General features: G+C 35.6%; 1 protein-coding gene across 2 annotated transcripts in view; it reads left to right on the top strand.

Moving 5' to 3' along the window:
* FMN2 (formin 2) overlaps positions 1-24,855 on the top strand; it is a 195,273-nt gene that overhangs the window by 93,392 nt on the left and 77,026 nt on the right. For both annotated transcript variants that reach the window (XM_068939260.1, XM_068939261.1), the window contains one exon: positions 4,396-4,483. In XM_068939260.1, the coding sequence (XP_068795361.1) occupies positions 4,396-4,483 (88 nt within the window). The remainder of the gene's footprint in view (positions 1-4,395; positions 4,484-24,855) is intronic.

The following is a 24,855-nucleotide window of genomic DNA, read 5'->3' on the forward strand; positions in this document are numbered from 1 at the left end:
GTCCCTGTTCTCCCTATCACAACTGCCACTATCAGCCAAAAGTCACTTCTGGATTTACCTAAAAATAAAATTATGAGAACATAGTATTTTACATTACATCTATAGGGACGGGAGGATATATATGTAAAAGATTGGATGGGTCCTGTACTTTGTTTCCATTTTTCACATTTGGAATAGACTTGAATCAGCAAGAAAGAACTGTTGTCACAAGGCCTAGCCAGAAGATTACCACGTTATTGCCTTGATCTAGTCTCGTACGATCATGTTGGGACGTTTGGGGTTTCTGCATCCTCTCTGCAAAAGTTACAAGCTATAGTATTTGTACAGTGGAGTTTGCTGGTATGACTTTTTGTAGTGTACAGTAGTTTTCCTTACCAGTGAGAACCATGGGATAATTTTCCTTAATGCTAGCAGTGAAAATGAGAAACAGAAAGAAAGAGTCATTGCAAAATTCCATGCATTAACTAAATATTATTCTGGGGAAAGGGAATCATCATATTTTTGCTTCAGGGTTCTCATCAAACATGTGTCTTGCATTACCTTTCACTAAATATCTTTTTGACTGTTTTTGCTTGTGTTAAACAATCAGGAACAAATTTGGCATGTAGTTTGTTTACTGCTTCACAATGAGGACCACTCAACAATTAGAAAGTTTGTCCTAGACTTAGGCTGCAGATAAAATCTCTAGCTTCCTTTTTATTTATTTTTTTTTAAATTTCTTTAAAGTAGAGTTCCAGAATCCAAAGTAAAAAGGAGCTGTGTATTGTGTCTGAGATTGTTAGATCTTGTAGAGATTGGATTTATCAAACTTTTGTTGTTCTGCCTTTAAATGGCGTCACTAGTCTGTAGCCTGTAGGCCTAGACTATGCAGCTGACTTATTTTATTGTTTTATTTTTAAATGTGGGAATTACCTTAGGCACTTATGGTAATATTCATATTTTATGAATTAGTATTTTATTATTACAGCCATTCTATTGGAGGAAACTATAGTATTCCTGCAATTTACTGAAATGAGAATGAATGCTTAAAGATGGGTATAAAAGTTACCATATAATCTACACTTTAAATACAGCCTCACAAAACTGGTATTTGGTACATTAAAAAAAACTTGATTGCTGTTCTGCAGCCCATTCACCTGACAGTCTTGCTCTTTTAGTACTCTTTTGATGTCTCTGTTCATAATTTTGGCAGCAAAGACAACCTATTATTGACAGGGATAGTGCTTTGCTTCCCTGATTATTGTGCAAGATATGACTCTCAATAAATAATTAATCTCCTTTCCATCAATTCACTTTTAGAAAAAGAGCAACTTCTTCCTTTTTCCTGTTAACCTTTAGACTGAACTGCTTTGGAATGTAGAATTCAAAGGGATTTAATAGGTTACTAAATCTTTTCTTCTCTGTTGGTCCTCATATCTGCAGACATGATCTTGGTTAGCCATTTGAGCCATAGATTTTGATATGCTGGGGATGGGTGGTAGAAACGGGGGTTTCACAACTTTATAGCTAATATACTGAGGTATGGCTACTGAGATCAGTAAAAGCAGGAAAGATTGTTTTCATAGAATTGTCTGAATTCAGATTCAAAAATCACTCCCAAGTAGATTAAGGACAGGCTCCACCTGACCCTTGCTCTCTGGAACTCCAGGAAGAGCGATATAGTTCTGCTTAATTTGGAAGAGTCCAAATTGTGGTCTGTTCCATGGTCCCAGTTACATTCACACTTGAATGCGGATGCAACATTATTTTGGGGAAGACCAATAAACCAAGCTATTTTACTCTCTGGGAGTTTTTTATTTTTCTTTTCCTCAGACCAAAGGAGTAGTCAGAGGGAAAAAAAGTTCTATTTTTAATTCATTTTTGTTGACTATGAATGACAAGAATTGTACACACTTATTCCAGATGAGGTCTTGCCAATGCTTTGTACATATTTTTATTTTCTTGTAAGACTTTTGGAAGATTTCTGAATTGATTTTAATTTACTTTTTTGTCTGCTTTGGGATATTTTTCCTGTTCAGAATAAATGCTACAAAGGACTCCCTCTATTCTGTAGATGACAGTAGCAAGCTCAAGTTGTTTTATTATTGTTCCTGAGATGTTCTAGACTTCAGTAAAAACAATAATGGTGATGACTGGAATCAACAATTTCCTCAACATCTCCAGTAGTGAACTCAGTCTTGTCAACATTGTTAGTGTGGACTGCTTTAAGAAGAAGTTTTTGAAATTCTGTTATGTAACATATCACGTTGCTTCTTTGTTACTGTGCCTTTTCTGGAAACGGGCTTTGGTAGCAACACCAGTTAAAGAGTTTCTGTTCTTTTTCAAACTTTGCACCCACTTTTCTTCTGATAGAGTTCACGATATTTGTTTGGTTTTTATTAGTGATGTACACTGGAGCGTACTTGTTCAAAAGACTTGATTCATACCTTACTAAGCAGGACCTATTGCATTTTGTCCGTTTTTTTGCAGTTATGAAGAGGTAGAGAAATAATAGCTTCTTCTCACAGCAAAAAATATTATTTGTCTCAGCTTCATCTCAGACTTCCAAGGTTATATGAGACTTATGATTTTTAAATGCAACATCTGCGGAGCGATAGTCTATTGGAAGGAAAGTGTGGGATATCCTAATTCTATTTTTCTTAACTATAGTTTTCCTTCTGAAGTCAAAAAAAAATCTGACTATCATATCCTTGGTCTGTAACATTGTTTTTAGTTTCAGTCCATTTGACTTAAATTTTTGGATTCCTAATAGTACATTATGTGGGTTAGACAATCACATAGGAATTTCTTACTAATTTGTGGCAGGTTATGTCAGTAGCTGTGCCTCGAATATAAGTCTCTAACCTTGTGAACTATAGTTACGGCCTATTTTGCCTCCGAGTTTCAACTTATTCAGTTCTTGAGCAGAATGTTGTATTTTTACTTCACTATAGCTAGTTGGGAAGCTACGAGGAAAGCAAAATGAAATACTTGACTTGCTGATGTTTATGAAGGCTTACGGAAAAAAATAATATAATAAATTAAGCAACTGCCTAACTAACCACATCCTCACAAAACCTGTACTACGAGCACTTAGAATTTCTCAGGTTTCCTTTTCTGAGCAGTCTAGCAGCAGACTTCTGGGCCAAGCTTTCTTTTCTCTTCAGCTACTGCTCAGACATCAACCTGCCAACACATATGGACTTATGTGAAGACTTAAATGAATCAAAGGTGGCAATACCACAGAGAAAACATCTTGTGGGTATTTTTATGATGTTAAGATATGAATTAGACTATGAGGTTATTTATTCTAGCTAAATTTATTCTACTTTTTCTAATTGCACTTCTGCAAACTAATTTGTCCATTGGGAAAGTAGGTGATATAGCATCTTGATGCTAAGCTTTAAACCGTGACCTGAAAAAAATATACGCTACCTGAATGCAATGTGAAAAGAACTTTAACTTACAGTTCTAATTATCTGAGTTGTTTTCTTTTCTCCAAATGTTTCACAAATAACAAAAGTTTTCCTCTTCAGTGTGTTTAGTACAATGTAAAACTCAGCAACGTGAGCAGATTAAATATAAGCGGTTATCCACGTAACGGTTGTAGCCCTACACTGAAAACTTACTTATCTAGGATCACATTGTTTTCTAGATAAGGATCCTTTCCTATCATTACTTGCTTCTCATTCTAGTGGTATAAAATTTACAGTAAGCTGAATTGAAATAGCTTAGAGTCCTCTGGAATACAGTCTGTGAATTATTTGTTGCTTTTGTGCTTGCAAAGCAAGTATGTACAAAAGTATGTTTTAATGGCTAATTTTAACCTGCTAGAGCAAGATGTTTTGACATCTTTGTTGTTGTTGTTTATTTTAAAATGGAAAAGATTTGTGAGCTTTTGTGTTGCCTAAAAGTGATCAAAGAAAATCCCAATATGTACATGGTTATTTTGCTTTTTAAATAAAATTCATATTGGCGCCTAGTACGTCAAGCATTCAAATAAAATACAAATTCTCACAGTTTTAGCTTACATCAAAGATGGAAATTATTGTGTGGTTTTGGAAACCAAAGCAACTCCAGGATAGACACAGTTGGAATTTTTTTATATGACAGCCTGTTTCATATGCTCAGTAACATCAGTGTGAAGTTGAAAGTGTACATCCTAATGAAGGATGAAATCTGGGGGAGCCTTTATAGTGATTCCATTAGGATTAAAATTCAACTAGAAGTCATGATTATCTACACTTCTGATGGGTTTATGCAGCAGAAGCACATTTTGAAAATAATAAAATTACTCATTCTTAGAGACAGATATAGATTACAAGGTACTGTTTCTTGAATTTGTTACTAGTAATGCAAAATATCTTGTAACGTTTTCATGCAGGTGAATGCTAATAGATGGGTTTCTTTTGGCAGGTTGTCAAGTTGTTAAGTAACAAAAGATCTCAAGCTGTTGGAATATTAATGTCTAGCCTTCATTTAGACATGAGGGACATTCAGCACGGTAAGTGAAATGCATATTGTTGATTCTAGCCCAGATTCCATTGTTAAGAAATTGGAAATGATAATTATTTCCATCCTTTCATTTGATATGTAAAATAAATTCAAGTAATATGAGGGGTTTTTTAAGCTTTATTTTTCTGAAAATAGCTTGTTCTGGCATTTATCTTCCCTTTTGCGGTATCATACTTCCTTGTACGGTATAGAAAATAAATCAGTTGAATCAGTGAAATCAGTTGGCTGTTTATTTGCAGAATTGCCATTTATACTTTTGACATCAATTATCTAAGTCATATGAAATCTAGTGTCTTTTATTTTGGTCTTTCTGAGGAAGAAAGTTTGATGTATTGTTTATTCTAATTCAGTTAGCACCAGGAGATATCCAAAAAATGTGAATTAAAACAATTAATTGATTTGCTATATAAAACAGTTCCTATATGTGGTTTAGCACAAACTTTGGAGTTCTTTCATCTTCAACAGCCCTTTATAGGGGGAGATCTTTTGGAGGGAGTGCAATACTTTTTACATTTATGCTAAGAGACAGTAGTGCAAAAAGGTGAAAAGTGGAATTACATTTATATTCAGAGCATCCGTTATGTTTCCCAAAGGCTTTGAATAGATTTGAAGCAGATTGAATTATCCTGTGAAGTGCCAGCCTATCTATTAAATAAATATGGTTTTAAGTAAAACACAGACTTCATAAATCACAAAAACATCTTGCAAACTTTCTAGGTTACATATTTACAGCTATGCATTCAGTTTGCTATGATTTGCTTATTTTTATGGATTTATTCATAAGTAGAAAAAATTTCAGTGCATTCAGTCAGCTAGTGAGTAACGCTTAATCATAATTTTAAGTTTTTATTAAACTGTTTTGATGGTTAGTAGACTTCCTCAATCTGAAGCACTTAAGATGGTAGTCATAGAGTAAGGCGCCAGTACTGGCGCCAAGAAGTACTTGGTATTTCCAAAGCTGGCAGATGTAGTTCAGTTAAGTCATAGAGCAAAATCTGAAAACAATGATATGGTCCTTTCCTTCAGTCAAATATTCAACTTAGTTTCAGTTAATAATGAGAACCTTATGAACAAAGGAGTCCGCCTGACATCTGTGTCTGTGGTAAAGCCAACACAAGTTCATTGAAAATTTGCTTGCTTAACATGCAACACTAACAATAACATGGCATGAATGTCAGTAGTTGAAGGGGTCAAACAATATTATGCTTAACCTTTATCCTATAACAATATTAAGCACACATGATCATCTGTAAGAGCTATGTGCAGATTTTGTGTATTCCTCCTCCAATAACTGATTTTTAAAAACAAAAGTCTTTGCAAAGGAGAATTTAGTAGTGCTCTTACTTCCTTATTGTTCAGAAGTCATTGATACAATGAACCTGAAAAAACTTGTATCTGATGGAGCGACTTGTGGAAATGGTTGGAAGACCCCAGTGTTAAAAATGCTTTTCTAGAACGTAAATAGGCATGGAGCAAAAGAGGTGAGGAGTAGGAAAGAAACGTGCATGGTGGGGGGTGGGGAAGGAGGTGAGATCTCGCCAAAAACATTTCTGACATCACTATCTCCATGCAGGACTCTCTATGTGGGTGACCGTAGTGCCTGTAGAAGCAGTTATAAAATAGGGAGCACAAGAATTTAGCTTCACCTTTTATGTATGCCCTATTTTACTTGCTTGTTAAGCAAGTAGGAATTGCCTACATTTTTGTTGAGTTTGATAGCTTACTGGTTTATCTGATACAGTGCTGAATACTCTAATGAGAAAGTGCTAGCAGAAAATTGAAATCATATTAAAATAAAGTGACTGGATATGCAAAATACACCTCTTATGTTTGCATTTTTACACATTAAGATTTAGGAGGTATGACAATAAACAGCAAAAATGTGATCAATGTTCTCTGTCTTCTATCTCTTTTAGTGCTCTTATTGAGTTTTTGTTGTTTCACGTCCAAGGAAATGTACGTTTACCTACATATTGTGCTGTGTGCAGCACAATACAAGTGATGTTTTTTCATGAGTTTTAAAAATAGTGAAACTTTTTTTTTCCCACTCTGTGAATTTGTGGTACTAGGCCACTGCTTTTACAGGCATTCTTGTAAATATTCCCTACATTACATAAAAGGCATATCCATGGAATGCAGCGGTAATGTAAATTGCAGAAGAATTGTAAATGTTTTTTTGAATGGCCGTAGGAAAGCACCCAGAGAGAGAAACTTTGTATGTAGTGTTGTGTTGGGTCCATTCCTTCATTCCCATGCTATTGTGTTTTATTTTTCTAATGGATTACACAAATTTCAAAATGTTACAGGATCAGAAGGGAAAAACAATTATGCTGGGTATGAATTCACTTAATAAAATTAGGATTGCAAGATTTAATCAATATTGTATTTAACTGAAGTGCTTAAAATAACTTGAAACCTGGGTAAATGTTGTATTTAATTTGTAAGGTTTTTTCTTTTAAGATAAAAAACACTGCTGAAATATTGTCTACAACAAATAATCTTTGATGAAAAATTGTTTTGGAATCTCAAATTTGAATAATTTATGATATTTTGTTGACTTATATTGAACTCTTACAAATAGCTCATTTTATGTGCATGTATGATTGGATAGCATTTCATGGATGATTTCAGAATGTATGCTGAATTGATTTTTTTGTTCATTCATGTTGATAGCATTATAAGTGTCTTCTTGTAGAGTTGTGTTTGTCTACTCCTTACTTTGAAATGGATTTGATAAGACAAACCCCCATATCCTGGTTACTGCTTTAAATATTTTTACAGTGTGGAAAGAGCAGTTTTAATAAGCAGAACATACTGAACTCTAGTAGATCCTCCTACTTTAAAGGAGGGTAGATTATTTTTTGTTGTTGAGGGGGAAGGTTAGTAGATTCTAATTGCTAACAGAACTTCTAACTGTTTTATCCAATCTAGGCTAGAATTTTAAGAAATGTTGTTCTCTTTAATCCTAGTGCTATTTTCCTATGTTATTAGCTGCTTCAGTACAAAAATAAGTCCTCTTCTCATGGCTTCTCTAGTTTCACACAAGGTGAAACTAGTGCCTGTTCCTTGCAATCATCTATCAACTATGTTAAACACCTTATCCAGGTGTTTTGCTTGCTTTTGCTTGCTTTTTCGTTTTCACTGTGCCATTAATATCTCTCATTCATCCTCTCCAGTTATATTTCCAGTGGAAATATAGCTGCATCTGACTGCATGATACAGCCAAAGCTTGAGAAAGACCAAACACTTCCTATGTTTTTTTTTCCTTTGATAGCTTAGGTTTTCTCTAAAGAGAGAAAACTTTGATTTTTAACATTAGCTTATCTTTTTTATTTTAGTGTTGTGTGGGTTTTTTTCGTTTTTTAGAAAAGTTCAGAAATACAGCTTGTATCTAAGTTGGAGATACATCGAGATTCCTGCATTTAGTAGTCGATGTCAACTTCATTAGAAGGAGATATTTCTCTTTCATCACATGAAATGTAATAATTTTTTGAAATATAGCTATGTTGCAAAGAATATAGCGATTGGTCCCTTTCCCTGTCACTTGGAGACAATGGCAGTACACAAATTATTAAGTCAGGGAAGTTATGATCAGTAAATCTGACCTCCGAAATAGCCAGATCATAGGGCTTCCTGAAACAGCTCTTAAGTAAGCTCAAATACGTCTGGTAGGCAAAATAAAAAGGGGAGGGGAGAATGAATTTTATTTATTTAAATAAATAAATAATGTTTTCCAGTGATTAACTTCAATGAATGTTTCAGTGGCTAGCTGGTTCCTCACTGATGAAGAAGTAAACAAAAAACGAATCTGCCTCCTTGCTGCTCTCAGTATGTCCACTTTCGATTTCTTGCTACTATCTGGAGGGAAGGCTTCAACGGAGGTTATAAATAACCTCTGTGTTTTTTAAGCTTTTATAGATATTAGCAACCCTAGCAGTGCGGTTGCAGTAACCATAGCAAAAAAAAAAAAAAACCCTTCTGTGCGAGGGGGAAAAACAAGGGAAAAAAACCTAGAAGATAGCAGCCAGAAGAAAAGTAAATTTAATATTTCATGCAGATAAATATCACACAGCATAGTCAGGTTTATATACAGTATTTCCAAAATGGAAACGAATCTTTTGTTGACTGAGCATATATCTTGTAAATGTTAGGAGTAGAAGTCTGGCAAAAAACACATTTGTAATTCTGTCTTCTGAACTTGTCTGCAGTCTTTTCAGTAAGCTTCTCTTAACAAGGTTTGTTATTTTAGGCCCTTTGTTACCACTGCCATGGCTGTAATGCTGTAACTATCCAAGTGCGTATTTCTCTAAGGCTTTGCATAGCATCTTGCGGCTGTTGGGACTAATTTGGAGATTTCTGTCACTGATGATTTTAAACCCCCTTTTTCACATCCTAATCTAATAATAGTCCTTTTTTCCCCCTCCATGAGGCACTGGTAAAGTTGTACAGAATTTGATAGCACTACCTGCCCCAATGTGATAATTTGGGGGGTGGGGAGGACTTATATGGAAGACAAGGGTTATTAGGTGATTTTTATTACAGTCCTCAACCCCTGTTGTTCAGTGATACTAAGAAAGAAGATTATAGCAAAGAATATAGTAGCAGAAGTAGTTACAGAGAGGCAAGCAGGTTCATCTAACAGCTGGTAAAGCCCAATCTTTTAATCTGATTTTGAGTTTATTTGACTGAAAATTGTATTTGTGGCAGAGCTTGCTCTCCTAACAGAAGTATGACTTTGCACAACAGAAACGTGCTGTGCCATGAATAGGAAAAACAGGTGTGCAGGAAGTGAAATGTTTTTACTATTAGTGGGCAAAATAAAGGTTTATTCTTTAATATGTGACTATTAGTGACTGAGAAACATGGGAAAATATTTGTTTCATTTCCTTACTTGACTGCTCACACTGGAACTTGGAAATAATGGTCTAGAAGAGACTTTGTCAAAGGTTGGCTGAAAGATTTGCTGAAGGAAGGGGGGGAAAAAGTCTCCCCTGTGCTGTATTATTTAAATGTTCTGTGCAGAAATTCTTCACTCTCATTGAAGCATCGTGTAGTTTTGATGGTCACAGGTTGAAGACATATTGGAATTGGAAAGCTTTCAGGAAAGAATGATTCAGGATCTGGAAAAAAACATTTTCGTGGTGAGATTGAAAAGATTCATGCTTAGCTTATTCTACAGAAGGTTCATGATCTGATCGTGATTTTTCCTAGTAACGATTTATGTGTGTAAGCATAATCATTTGAAACTCATAGTATTTTAAATATTTAAGTCAAGAATGAATATCTTCTAAAATACATTATTGTTCTTTTAAAAAAGTAGTGGGAACGAAACAATAAGTGAGTGGATCAAGTTCTTTGGCATTGTTATATTGGAAGACAAACTAGCTGACCGGAATTCTCTTCTGTCTAAGTTATAAATAGAGTACAAAATCCTGGATGCAAGTAGGTATCTAGAACTTTTTTTAATATCAGGTGGCAAGTCTGTATTTCTATATTAAAAGAATGATCCATGAAATGATTATTATCAGTGCAGGTTAATCACAAAGTTTGAAACTTTTGCTGTTCTGGTTTATTAATTGAGAGTTAATTTTGAAGATTTGTAAATATCGTTTTTCTTTATCAAATGCTGTATCATATAGGCATCTAAAAACCTACAAGATAGTGGCTTTGGTCTCCCCTCTGATAGCTTTTCCAACATATGTCTAGATTCTTCCAACATGCTACCAAGAAAAGATTTGTTGTTTGGCATTTTCCTCTATGCTGTGCACAAGCACTTGCTCAGATCTTCACGTTGTAGTCTCTGCTCTTCTTACTCCAGTTCTGCCCAGGTTTCTGCTACTGTCTTTATTATATTAGGCCTGCTATTAGATTGCTGACTTCACCTTTTATTTGCTTGTAGTTATTTTACAAGCACCTGTTGTGGAATTATTGGTAAGAAAAGCAATGGCATCTGCAAATGACTTTTGCAAAACAAGTGTGGGAGTTAGTGTGTAACGTGCTGACATTGGTTGTATGTGCTGTCATAAATTCTTCTATTGTCTTGATGCTGTTACTACACCCTACTGCATTCTGTGCCAAGTAGCTGAAGCAATTCCAGAGTCCTCATCTGGCCTCTCGTACTAGGAGCAGCAAGAGAGGAAGGACAGCTAAGGCACCTGGTGACTGGGAGGGGGGGGGAACTTGTCATAAAGGTAGCATTAACTCCTGAGCTGTGGATGAAGCCAGTCCTGAGTGCTGAAAGCACACCTCAATCCACTTTCTGTCCTGTGGCATTCTCTGAATGTTAGTTCACAATGACCAGAGACCAATAAAGTAGTAACAGCAGTTGTTAAGGGAAAATATAACTGTTCGTGGTGTTTCTTTTAAGCGTTCATGGGACGCTTCAAGTTGTCAATATTTCTGTCCTTCACTATCACTGAAAAGGGAGCTATATGTTTTATTCAACATATCCTCTTGGAATTTACAATTAAAAAATAACTTTTATAGAGCAAAAAACAATTTTGATGTAATGCGAAATACATTTTGAAGAAAATAGGATTTTTTGAATGAGGAAAATTATATTGAGTTTTTTCACAGTATTTGAATCAGCAGTGACTGATTGCTGCCACATTGGATAGTTTGGGTAATTAAAGATTGTTGTTGTTGTAAAGAACATATGAATGTAATTTAATAGAGAAGTTTTGTAAGAAATGTAAGAGCTGTAATTGCATTGTTTGTCTGTTTCAGTTGTTTTTTTTTTTTCTTGGAAGTCTAATTAACTTTGAAACTTTGAGGGAAAAGTTTTAGGAAAGTTCTGTTCTCTCAAAAGAAAACTTCAGTGCTATTATTTCTTATTTTTATACTGTGTAGTCACTGATAAGATGGATGATTAGGAAATACTAGTATGAAAGCAGTAACAAAAAGCTTGCTATTAGCATTAGCAACGTGGAGAAATTGTGTGTGTGGTGGGGGGGGGAGGTTAAGAGCACCTGGTCTCCTTTCCCACAGCAAGAATATGTTTCAGCAGCAATATTTGCATCGTTGTTGAACTGCAGAGATTTTAGCATTACAAAAAACTAAGAACAGCTTATTAATTAATTAAGATATTCAAATAGCTGCAGTCACAAATCTTCCCTTTTTATTAAGTTGAAAGATTTTGAAGCAAAAGGTGCTTCCCACAACAATTCATTTTGTGATTGGTTTGTGTATTTGTTAGATTAGATTTGTTAATGCAGTTGCACACGCTGTCTTAGATATACGAGAAAATGAATGCCTTCATAGGTGTATAGCAGTTCAAATCTAATGTAAGTCCAAAGTAATAAAAATGAAAATTTAGTAAAATTTGGAAGGTAAATCCATAGTTTTTCCCATTCAATATATCACTTTAGATTTTACTCTTTTTTTCTTATCATTTCTCATTTAAAGGATCTTATTAAAACTATACGCTATACTTGGTCAAATGAAGATCCATCTAGTTTAGCACCTGATCTCCTGTGTGGACAGCAAGAAAGAAGTATAAAAGGAGGGTGAGTGGCATTGCCCACTCTTTATGTAATTTTATAGATCTCTATTTTATCTTTTTGCAGCAGTGTTCTTTCCAAAATGAAAAGTTTGTTTGAAATGGCTTTCATATACAGAGTCTATTTTTCTGATCATCCTCATCACCGGTCTACCATCCATAGTTGTCAGGCTGCTTATTTTAAGAGAGGTGGCTAGAGCTACATTTTCACAATTTTTGTGCACCATGTGCCTGTGCTGTGGTGTAATGATATTGTCTATTTCATTCTCCATTTTTTCCTTTTTATTACTGACGTTGTTTTCCCTTTAACTACTGCTAATTATTGAGTTTATATTTTCAAAGAACCATGAAAAGTGTCTTTTCCAGCAGTGGTTGCTCATTTTGTGTTCATTGCTTTGTGTATGTATAGGTTGGGTCCTTTTTTTCCATGCACCTTACTTTGCGTGTATTGATATTGAGTATTTGAGACGTCTTTTTGCAGATGTTTGCAGGCAGCTTTAAATTGGCTAGCTTTTATTATCTGCAAACATTTTCACCTTATATTCATTAAACAGCATAGGAACCAGCAAAGAACCAGCTAAGACCCCAGAGCTACACGCCTCTGCTTTGAAAACTGATCATTTATTTTATAATTGGTTTCCTATTTTTTTAAACTGTTATTGTTTTTAACCAGAGTAGACCTTTGGTCTACTTGGATATCTTGGATAAGGACTGTAAGGAGCCTTTTGTAAATACAGCATCAATCTGATCACTCTTATCCATGCCTCTGTTGACTCCGTTAGAGGAGTTCTAGTCAGTTTTGCTGCTCATGAGTATCAACTACAAAATGACATTTTTACCTCTCTTTTTCGTTGAATCACATTTATCTGTATTTCTTAAAAAGCTGTTCTTCCGTATGATACATAGACGTTGTCCAGACACAGAAGTCAGACTGGTGTGTAATTTCTAGCATCGTCTCTAAAATGGTCTTAAACGTTGCATTTGTGTGTTCTAAAGCTTGTTCAATTTGAGACAGTGCCTGAAACACATCACTGGAGAAGTATAGATCTGGTATGAGAACCTCTTTGACCTTTTCTGTAGTAGTGAATCCTAAGGCAGATAATTTGTTTAATTTTTCTGATTCTCTTTTGTGCTATATTTACAGGGAGATTATCTGTGTGCCCAACTGTTTCCTGTCAGGCTTCCTACCTGATGTACTTAAAAACAATTTTGTGATTAGCCTTATGTTTTTGGCAAGTTGGTTTTATTTCTTTCTCATCTTGTCCAATAAAGGCTTTACGTTGAACTTATAACAGTGTTTTTTGTTTCTTTTCTATTTTCTTTGGCTGTAATTTCCACTTTTTGAAGAGTATCTTTTAATCACAGAAATCTCCTATGCTCTTTTTTCAACTGTATAAGTAGTTTTGAGAAGTAGTGGCATTGGGGATGTGGAAAGATTAGGAAAAGACCATGTGTTTTTGAAATTCTTTCTGATACGGTGTTTGTAAGCTTCCTTGCCACCTGCAAGCTTTTTATCCTTTTGACTAACTTCTCTTTTTTATGTAATTCGTGCTTGTGAAATTAAATTTTATAGTGGTGTTTTTTAAAGTCTTTTCTCTTTCCAATCGAGATTACATTTAAGACCATTATGGTCTCTTCAGCTGACTTGTGCACTATTTGGAAGTAGATCAAGGGTTGCTTCTCTTTCGATATTTCTGCCTACACGCTTTGAGTAGTCCTAAGTCTTAGAGTCTGCATATTATCTCAAAAACATATTTAACAGGTTAAAACCTTGGGTTGTTATGATTTTCACGTTGCCTATTATCTTATATCTTCATTGTCGTTACCAATATGTTGGTTGAATGATCTGTTATAGGGTACTAACAGTGTATTTTTTCTATTTTTGGCATAAACTCCCTCAGTAGGGATTGTGGAAGATCTCTTGCAATTTATTGTTTTCATCTTAACTGACTCATACTTTCTTCAATACCTATTGCTGCTCTTTTGCAGTTACCAATTGTGACAACATGTATTAGCATGACACTGTTTGTCATCTTTCTACCACATTTGGAATGGCCATTAAATCAGCTGGTTACTATAAATTTACCTACTGCACATATTAAAAGTCTGGCAACAATATAGAGATATATCATATGCACAGCCTTGACTTAACTTATTTCTTGAGCTCTGCTTTTTTGGGACACTTTTTTCCCCACTCATCTTCTTTGTTTTATCCCTGGTTTTCCTTCCTCCGCAGAATTTTTATCTGTGCCCCTGCCAAGACGACACCTGATCGCGGCCCCTGCTGCCCGCCGTTCCCTCAGGTTTTAGTTGAGGAAGCTCCCCCTGTGTTAAGGCCTCTGAACAGCAAGTCCCCAGCTCCTGGCCCTGGCCCGGGCCCCACTCTGCAGTCCCCGCAGCAGAGGGCAGCCGCGGACTGTGCTGTCCCTGGGCCAGCCAAGTTCCCTCAGCCAGGGCACTGCTCCCCTGGCCGGCTGCTCTTCCGGGGCTGCCAGGTCTGTGGTGGCAGTGGCAGTGCAGCAGGCCGAGGGGCTGCCCCAGGCTCTGCTTCTCAGAGTGCCGGAGTAGCAGTGCTAGGGGCTTCGCCATCTCATGGTTTCTTATTGCTTTCCGAATTTGACTGAGATGCTGCTTTTCCGCATACTTCTCACCTGGTGAATAAACCTTTTTTGGAAGTTCCAAGTGTCAGGAAGGGAAAGGATGCTGCAAGGATCGAGGAGTGGTTTGTCTGCTGTATCCATGGTAGATAGAATAAGAAGCTGTGGACTTAATTTGCAGCAAGGCAAATTATAGTTAAATGCTAGAAAATCTTTTTCTGCTGTAAAAATTATGAAGCATTCAGTTTCAGAGCAAGCTTTTTCTCATGTCAGAGCCATAGTATCAGTGTTTCTGTATTTGTCACTTTATGATGTATCTAAATTTCTCTTCTTTTCCCCCACCCTTTCTTTCTCCTGTTCTGTCGTGATCTCTAGACGTGACAAGGTCATTCCCCTTCTCTGTGATTCCATAGGAAACCTCCCCATGCACTATGTGTGAAATTCTATATAAGCGTAATGTGTTTTCTGTTTTTAGTGAAGCCGAAATTGCTTTAGCTACCTAGAAACTTAATATAACTGAAGCAATATTGAGGGTCTTTTGTAATCTCACTCTCAAAGTTAGCAGTAGGCCAAATCCGGTCATGCTACTGAAGTAAATACACATGGGTGAGTCCAAAAAGCATTTGATTTTTTTTTTTTCTGAGAGTGAATATATTTTGGTTATCCACATATCTAGCCATTTGGTTTTTGTTTCAGTTCCAGTCCTTATTTCCTAGAGCTATAAATACCAGCTTTTGGGGAAACATTTTGGAGCGTAAAAAAATGGTGGACCTTAAACCATAAATATGCATCCTTCTGCCCTCAGTTATCACAGTATTGTTATTTGAATTAATAAAGCTGTGTAATCTGTCATTTACTTAGCCAAAAATCTTTTTGCTTTATTTCCATAATCCCACCACACTGAGAACATGCACTAAATATCACAAGATCATTACATCATTTTGTGAGCATCTGTAGCTTTTTAATGCTGTAACTGCAGGATATTTGGTGAAAGGCTTAATATGTGTTAATATGATGGAGTCTGCAGCGTTTACCCAGGCTTCAGACTGGGCAGAAGTGTAGAATACTCGGCTACATCTAAACTGCTCTCTGCTGTGCCAAGAATCAATTTCTTCTCCAAATCTAACCAAAAGTTTAGAGTATATAGTTTAATTATAGTGAGATACTACCATCTGGCAAAGGCAAATGAAAGTTTACTTTTGTAAAGAAACCTCTCAAATGTTTATGTTGTTATTTTTGAGCAAGAAAATTTATGTTTGGACTTGAGATTACAAGAGTGGCCAATACAGTCATGTATAGGTAAATGGTGTCTTCCTCTACCTGCACCCTGAATCATTATAAGCTTTCATGTAGTATTTTCTAACTAGCTCTACTAATATGGATACTAATATCGTCACATACATCTGGCTAGCTTGAGCCATAAGCAAGAAAAGCTTGCTTCTGCATGTAAATGACTTGGGATGTCTGCAAAGCTAAAAAAAACCTCCAATAAATTATATTGTAAATTGTTAAAGGATAGTAATGTTCTGTGCAGATTATGCAAAATGGCTTAGACTTGTAGGTGTTAGAAAAGACAGTAGAGATCTTCCGAGAGACTACCAAAAGTATTTAAATGTTAAGCAGAGCTCAACTCCAGATTTCTGGAGTTAGAGCATTCTGAGCATTCAGTCTGGCTACTGAATAAGCAAATTACGTACTATTGACCGCTAATTTCTGAATCAAGCCATTAGTTTGTATAAATATGAGCATTTTAACGATATAAACGATCTTGAGTTCCCGCTGAAATTCTGACCTTTCAACCTTTTGCTTTCTTTGAAACCCCTCATAGTTTTGCCATTGACTTTAGTGAGTCTAGGATTTCATACAAATATTTTAAGTGATGGAAAAGTCAATGTATCTCTTGAAATGTTGTTCCAAAGGTTAATTTCCCTCACTTCTAACACTTAAAATATTTTTTCCGTTGTTAATTTGTAAGCTTAACTTACAGGCATTCTTTTCTGGTTTTGATCTGCTAAATTACAGAGCCATCTACTTTCGAACACCTTCTTATGCAGGTACTCATAAACTGTAATCAGGTTGCCTTTTAACTTTCCTCAGTATAAGCTAAATAGATTAAGCAATTTAGCAGTAAGGAAAGTTTTTGATACCTCATGTTATTCTGATATTTCTTTTGCTGATTTCTGTGATATTCCGCTAGCTATAGTTCAAGGATTCTTCTGATTTCTATACTCTCCTTGAGAGACAGCACATGTTAAATTAGTGATTGATCTATTAAGAGTGTAATCAAGATGGTTCCTTGACTGAGTTTGAGTGCTTAGGAAAGAGTAGGTCTCCCATTAACATCACTACATGGACTTCAGTGAAGATTAATATCCATTTTTAATATATATTTTAGTATTGGTAAAGATATTTAGCTGCAGTAAACTGAGAGCAGATTCATATGGAAATTTAGAATGTTTTTCTTTCTGCTAAAGTTTCATGAGCCATTAAATTTTCAAATCCATGAATTAAGCAATTTTCAACCCATTGAATCGTTTTTTGTAAGTATTCTTAATTGTCATCTGTTTACACCTGCAGTGCTCACCATTAATTATATACTAAATGTGGGAAAATTCAGAGCACAGAAGCTAAACTCATAAGTTAGATGCTTAAAGCAGTGAGCGTGAATACATTTCTTGGGAGAATATGTTTGTATCCACCCTGCTAACTTTGTCAAATGAATATGTATACTGCTGTATAACTGTATGAAACAGGGACATACCCTTGCCTCTATCATGAGGGATGAATTCTGTTCGCTTCACCTCAAACAAAAATAATAGTGAAAAGGCAAGTGGTTCAATGGTGGATTAGAAGAATGATGAAAGACTGAAAGATGGGGACTCTTCAGAGATACTCAGGATTGCAAAGTAAGGCAACATAGTTCAGACATCCCATAAGAAAAAAAAAAGTGCTTCTAGTGATTATTATGTTAGAATAGCAAGAGATGGTGGTTCTAGCAGCTGGGATTATTTACACCTAAATTTATTCTTGACTTTGGGTTACAGTAAAGCAACGTTTCATATTTGTCAGTGACAGACAATGTGATTCTGAGTAAATCTCTTCCACCTCCTGCATTTTCTTTGTCTTGATTCATTTAGAATGAATTCTCTGGATCTTGAAAGCAGCAGCTCATCTCTCTGTTTATGGACTGGACTTCTCAGAGTAAGCCCTTGCTCTGTTTACTACGAGTTACTCTAACGCAAGTAGATAAGATGAAATTAAACTAAAAGCCAGCAAATTCAAATTCTGAAAGAAAATACATCCTTAAAAGTCTGAGTTAGTTTGAGACCTGAAGACTTGCTTGTGCTCCAAAACTTGCTAACTACTTCCAGCTATGCTCAATAAGAGATACTACCTTGCTCTGCAAAGTTTGTCTTGCATACATCCTTTGACTGTCAGAGTTATACCGTCTAGTGTACTAGTATGCTACTGCCACAATTAGTCTGTGGAACTCACTGATGTCATGCCATTGAAATAGGAATGAAAAAGCATTAAAGCATATGTACATCAAAAAGAAAAGTCAAATGCTAACATGAGAAACCCAATCTTTATTTCACTTTACTCGCAGATGCAAAGCTGTAAGTCACACCTGCATGAAGATACATTAATGCACAATGTCATACCTACTGCATATTGCAGCTGATCTGTCTGTGCAGTTTGACTTCATACTGTATGCACTGTAAATATATCCTGTCACATAAGCATCCCAGAAACATATTCCTCAGATATCGTGTTCTAGTAGTCTTTCCGCCAAGAGTGGTATACTTAATAGGTATAACAAGTTTCCTTTACATGTCCTCTAAACAAAATGCTTATATACAATATACTACCTTAACCAGAAAGTGCAGAAACCTGGTACAAGCTGATACTGAAATGAACAGCAATTAGCATTGTTTCTTTATAGCTGTAATTTTATTTACTGTAACAGAGTTTCTTACATGTAAAGTGTATCCATATGCCAATTATTAATTTTATAGAAAAAGCTTGTTCTTGAAACAGTTATAAAAATATTTTCCAGAGACAGGAAGTTTGTTTAGCAAATAATAAAACCTTATTATAAGCACAAAACAATATTTTCAAAAAATACCTTATTAAATTTGTCCTATGTATCGTTTGTGTTTATGTACTGTGCTAAGCTTTAAATAGCGTCTTGGGAATTATCCTGACAATCTTTTCCCAGTTTGCTCAAAATCTTGAATCCTGCCAGTCAATCTTGTGCTTCAAATTCACTCCCCAAAGACCAGATTCTGGCAGGTTCATTGAGACTGCTCCTCTATGCACTGCAATTTAAAATAAGCATAATCTGGTAAATTGCCAGTCTTTTCTCAACCTTCCTGTATCCCACACCCATGCTTTTTTCACCTGCCAAATTCAAACAAATCTTATCTAAACAGTTAAGATAAGCACTGAAGTACTCTCTATAGTCAAATCAGCAAACCTCTCAAAAACAGAACTGAAATACAATCTCTCTAAATTAAACAGTCTACAATGGTAATCATGTTTGTATTTAAACATTTTATTCTGAAAGGATTACAGCATTGGTCTCCATTTTTTTTGCTGCCTAGACAAGAAGGCGACATACTGAGTCAAACAAAATATATTTGTTCTTTAAGAACTGAACTTGCACACATTTTATAAACAGCTCTATAGGTGTACAAAGTTAGACTTCACATAATCAGTAACTGCTGTCCTTAACATTATATAAGCAATTGTTTAAAATGTATGCAATGTAACTGTTTATATTAACTATATATAGTTATATGTAAGCCACACTAATATATTATGTAAAATTTATATGTATGTAAAAAAGCTCTTTTAGGAAATAGAAATGCTAAAGACAAATATCTTTAAAAGATATTGAATGACATTCATACAGAAGAAACAGTGCAAAAAAAGTCATATTAAACATCACTTTATGAAGAAAGTATCCTATTTCTGTGGCCCCAAATTTTGAAAATGCATGTTCTTGTTTGATTGTTATTTTATTGCTTCCCAGAAACGTAAGTGAGTGTATGTTCTTGAGGGTATTTCAAAATTTTAGTTCTCTTAAAACAATTTGAAGCAACAGCTAAGCTTAGTCCATGACTTCTGCTTGGAAATTTTCTACGCTGTTCTGCTTTCTTACACAGGCTTTAGATCAAGGTGAATTACTGCCATAGTAAAACTGCAAGCATGCAGTTCTAAGCACTGTTTCTTGCCTCCGATCTCCATGCCTTATGTACTTCTGTTGAAGATCCAATCTTCATCGTGCTATGTGTGCTTGAAGTTTTCATCCTGAGAAGGCTGGAGTATTTGCTGATAGATAAACATTATCACAAAGGTACCTAGGGCAAGCAGGTAGGTAGTAATATGAAAATGTTTTCTTTTAGGCTAACTTTACCTGGTGTAGCTAGCAATCACCTATCCACCTCTTATTAACAGGTTTTTCTGCAAGTACATGTGCCTCTGCTAAAGATTCTTTTATTTTGCTTCTTTTCTCAGAATCTTCAAAAATTATAATCACAGTCCTTGTGTTTTGCTGCGGCTCCCGCTGTCACAGTGTTGTTCAGTTATACTACTGTGTTGTATATTTATATAAATGTAGCACTTCTTTCACAGAAACTCATTTGGGATTTAATCTTCAGCATTAGGAGATTCAAATTTCCGTTATTTGATCTGAAGAAGAATCACAACTGACTCACAGTATTTGTCAAGTTATTGGAAACGTTGCAGAGGAAAACATGACCTTTTGTAGGAGGCCTATATTAGATGTATGAGAAAGACAACTTTGCATGGAAAAAGCACACTAAAAGATAGCAGTTTTTGAAGCTGTGTGTTTCTTATGTAACCAATGTAAAGGCTTAAATGCAAAACTTGGCATTTAGCAGATTTTAAATCTTAACGTGTAGTTGGTTTTAATTCTGCATTTATTTTTCAAGTAGCTTGATACTGCGTCATGCCATAATTTTTATAACAGCAAAGGAAGGCACTGCACTTGGACCTTCTTCTAAGGTTTTCTTGGCTCTTTTTTTAAGAACATTGAGGAAGATGGTTCTGTTCTACTTCTGAATTAAACAATTAATCCGTCAGTCACTCCAAGCGACCTGATGAGATTGTCCATGTTGAGAGCTTTGTCTGCGCATTGCTTGCATTTACAATGTATAATGCTCTTGCATTTTCTTCCAAAGATGTCTGTCAAAGAGGACTTCCATTCCCTGTTCAGTTGAACAAAGAAACAAGTTTACTGGATCTTTTTGTAACTCAGAAACACTGACTTATGTTCCTTTTCTTATTGTCTCTAAATTTTCTATTGCTTAAGGTTTTGCCCTTATGTCAGTTTTCTAATGATGTTGGTTTTGACCATCTGAAATTGACTACCTATGCTTTAGTCTTTGAGCAGGTCTCTTTTAATTAACTCAGAATTCCTATTAGAATAAAGAAAATGATACAATGTGATGTTTCTTACGTACTCATTGTCTATTCATGTGATACATAATGAGCAGGTCAAAGATTTACCTTTTTTCAGATACCATTTTTAGAACATTCAAAATGTTCAAAAATGAATGAAACAGTGCATCAAATTTTCAGGTACAGTTACTGAAAATGTTTTAGAAGGTAGAATGACATTTAGTGCTATGATTCTGCCTCAAAGCAATGTACTGATTTGGAGAATGTCTTTATTTACAACTTACAATTTCTGTATGATATAGATATAGGTTGTTAATAACAACAAAGTCCACTTTTGTTGCAAGCACGGTTGATGCCTTTTCTATTTCTTTCGTTCTTCAACTTGGAGTAATATTTCTGAGGGCTAGATAGATGGTTTAATTAATTAATGGTTCATATTAGTATATGGACCAGAATTATCTGAGGATGGGAATGAGGAAAGGTACCACAAAAGCTGTAAGTTCTCAGTATCCTGTAGTCTTATATGCTGTGAGTCACATGCTGGCAGAAGAGTGGAAGCCCGTGCATCTGGGCCACACATGCAACCGAATGATAAAACGTGATTCTCTACTGTGCAAATAGGAAGTCTTTTATTCAGTGAAGAAGAATCAGTCTGCCTCTGTGATCTATTGAAGTGACTCTTGCTGCCATTTGACATAGGAGATTTGAAGCTTTGGAAAAAATGTGCTCCTGGTGGCTCTTCTGGAGAAAGGGAGCAGATGTGAAAGCTAAGAGGTAAAGAAGTGCAAGAGGAAGAAAATAATAACCTTCTTGAGTGATACTGGTTAGTTTCTGGGGAGTCATGGAGTAGAAAGGCAATTGTGGTGGAAATTAGCATGAAGATCTTGGGGGAGGGAGGAGTTGTCCGTCCCCTCCCCATCTTATAGAAGCGTGGATCTGAGTACAGCAGGACTGGTTCAGCAATCCTTTTGCAAAATCATGGTGTTTTTGCTTCAGCTATTGCTTGTCCCTGAGGAGTTAAACTGTAATCTCTTATCAGTCAAGTGGGATTTAGAAAAGTTCTCAGTTAGTTTGGGGAGACAGTAGTGCTTCTGGGAGGCTTCAAGAAGAGGACACTCACTTCTGGATGGAGTCCTAAAACACAAAAGCTTAGGAAGTGTACTTGGAAAGGCCAGAGAAATGGATAGTAGTTTGAAGCCTACCCTGGAAAAAAAAGTGAAGACTCAGGAGAACTGAGGTTTGTACTGAAAAATACCAGTCTTTTGAAAACTTTTCATAAGGGGGCTTTTGCTGATGAGAGTTCTATGACATAAAAGTTGAATCCAAAGGTTTGGGATGATAATTCTTTTTGTTCTTTCTGAAATTCTACTTGGTGGGAAATTTTAAATCTTGGCCTCTCTGTTTTAAAGAGAATTTCCAAAATGTTGCACATGCAAACAGAACAAAAATTCCAAGTGTTGACTAGCCATAGTAAATAGTCTCAGTTCTCTGACAGTTTATGTTAGCGTTAGTGCTGGTGGACTTAAATTCATAGCCTGAGACAAATGTTGGCTTGCTATGTCTATACCGCCTATCATTTTCATTTCAGTGGTATCTGGTAGCTGATGTATTTCTGGAAAAATGAACAGTCAACTATAACGATCTGTCTGTGTAGCTTGTGATTAAAAATAGTAAAAAAAAAAAATATATATATATATAGCTACTTCCTTTTATGGTGACTGTGCATCCTGTGATTACCTGCTGGTGTTTCTCACGTATTTTTCCTTCAGCTGGCAAAGACTTTCATCTCATTGGTAGCTTGGTTACATACTGTGTTCTACTGAAGGCATGTGCATAGTGATTGTTCATTGTGTTGTTTTTTTTAAACTGCACCTATGTTCTGTGGATATGGGAGAAGGTACCTCCATTCTCAGAGTTCAAGCATCCCTTTGAATGTAGTGCAAATTAATTGATATTAATAGGAATAGTAAGCTTTTTCCTTCTGTGTGTATCTGGATGCTTTGTTATCTTTCCACTTTCAGACTAGTATCTCATTGGTTTTGTTTTTGTCAGTTTGAATAATTTATCTTCAATTCAGTGTATATTGTAGAAATATAGAATTGAATTGGAAAATCTTCCATTTTGCTAAAACTTCTACATTCTTCTGCAATTGCATAAGAAAGATATAATTTCTTCCCTAAGGATACTAGTTTTAATTTTCATATAGATTGTGACAAAAATGATGAGAATATCAGGAAAAGCTTAAGTAAGATAAGAAGTTCATGCAACTATGCAGCAAGCCTTTATTTTAGCTACAAGTCTCCTGAAATGTGCTCTTCTTCCTCTGACCTTTATAGTCTCAAACAACCCTTTCCAATTGCTCTTCGATCCCTCTTTGCAATGGGTGGATATCCTATAAACATATGTTGACCAGTGATTAAGAAAAATCAGGTCATTAGTTTGTGGTTTCTTTTATATCTGTGCCTATTGGTGTGTGGATTTGGATATGTTTGGTTCAAATCTGATTTATACATGTGTATGTATACATATAACTCTATACAGGTACATGGGACAATTTTACAATATTTGAAGCTTGAAACTGGTGCTGGTTTTATTGTCAGCAGTGGCAATCAGCCCACAAGACAGTAAAAAGTAGCAGACCTATGAGGTCTTGAAGGTAAAAACTGAATGCTTGAATCTGTGATTAAATGATGTTCTTTCCATTAGAGTAGAAGGCAATAGACATTCTTGACTGCTATGTTGTGAAAGTGTCAAAAAGTTTGGGTGATGTGCTGTCTATTAAAAACTGCTTCACAGTAGTTAAGACCAGGAAGTAACGGTCAACTGTGAAACAAAAAATTTTCCTTTTTAAAATATGATGTGGGTGAAAACATCCAGTGCCTGCTAGGCTATAATAAACTCCTCTCCAGATGTTTGCATCCCAGTAAACTGGAACTTCAGCATAGCTCAGAATATTTTCATGAGGAGAAATTAATGTTTGTCTATATTTGTATTCGTTATTTTGCCAGTACATATGGTCTTTGGTCAGATATTTAAGTCTGTTTTGTGTAGTCCCGCTGGTGTGTGTGTGTGGGTGTGTGTGTGTGTGTGTGTGTGTGTGTTTAGCTAATTAGCTTGGCTGCATAAGAAAACATTATTGTTTTTATCAGTTCAAATTGTCAAGATAATGGAACATAAATATGTAGCGGTGGTGATTTATTTCACCAACCATCATGTTTTACATCACAATGTTGCAGTATTGCCAAGGAATAGAAGTTATCATGTTTTTTTTTTCAACTCTTCATTTCCCAAGAAAATTCCCTATAGTGAACGTTAAAAAATCCTAGGGGGATGTTAGAGGGTTATATATGAACATACACTCTCTATATAGAAATATATTTATCCTTTTTTTTTTTTGAATCTTGAAACATATATACTAGGATCTAATTTCTTTAACTCCTTGTCTCAGACTGATTTGTTTTAAGCAGCTCCCTGAAGTATGTACACTCTCCTGCATACCTGTTTTGTTGAAAGTACACAGAGCTGGCACCATTGTGTTTGCCAGGCATTCTCTTATCTCATGCAAGCATTCAAACAAAAGTGTTCTATTGCTCCCTAAGTAATCCATGGGTGATCTTAACATTGAGCAAAAGTCAGAACAGGAACTTATGCCATATTTCTTAGTGCAGGGGTAGACAGCCTCTGGAAGGGGGTGGGGGGAGTTGAGGGCACGGAGAAGACAGCCAGTAAGTCAAAATAAAGAGCTGAAGGATTGTGATTGTGGGGATTGTGTTCACATGTAAAATCATTGCATAAGATTAAAATGTAGGGATAATACAAATTGAGTTTCACAATATAGCC

Source organism: Struthio camelus, chromosome 3 (assembly GCF_040807025.1).
Source record: "Struthio camelus isolate bStrCam1 chromosome 3, bStrCam1.hap1, whole genome shotgun sequence".
Lineage (NCBI taxonomy): Eukaryota > Metazoa > Chordata > Aves > Struthioniformes > Struthionidae > Struthio > Struthio camelus.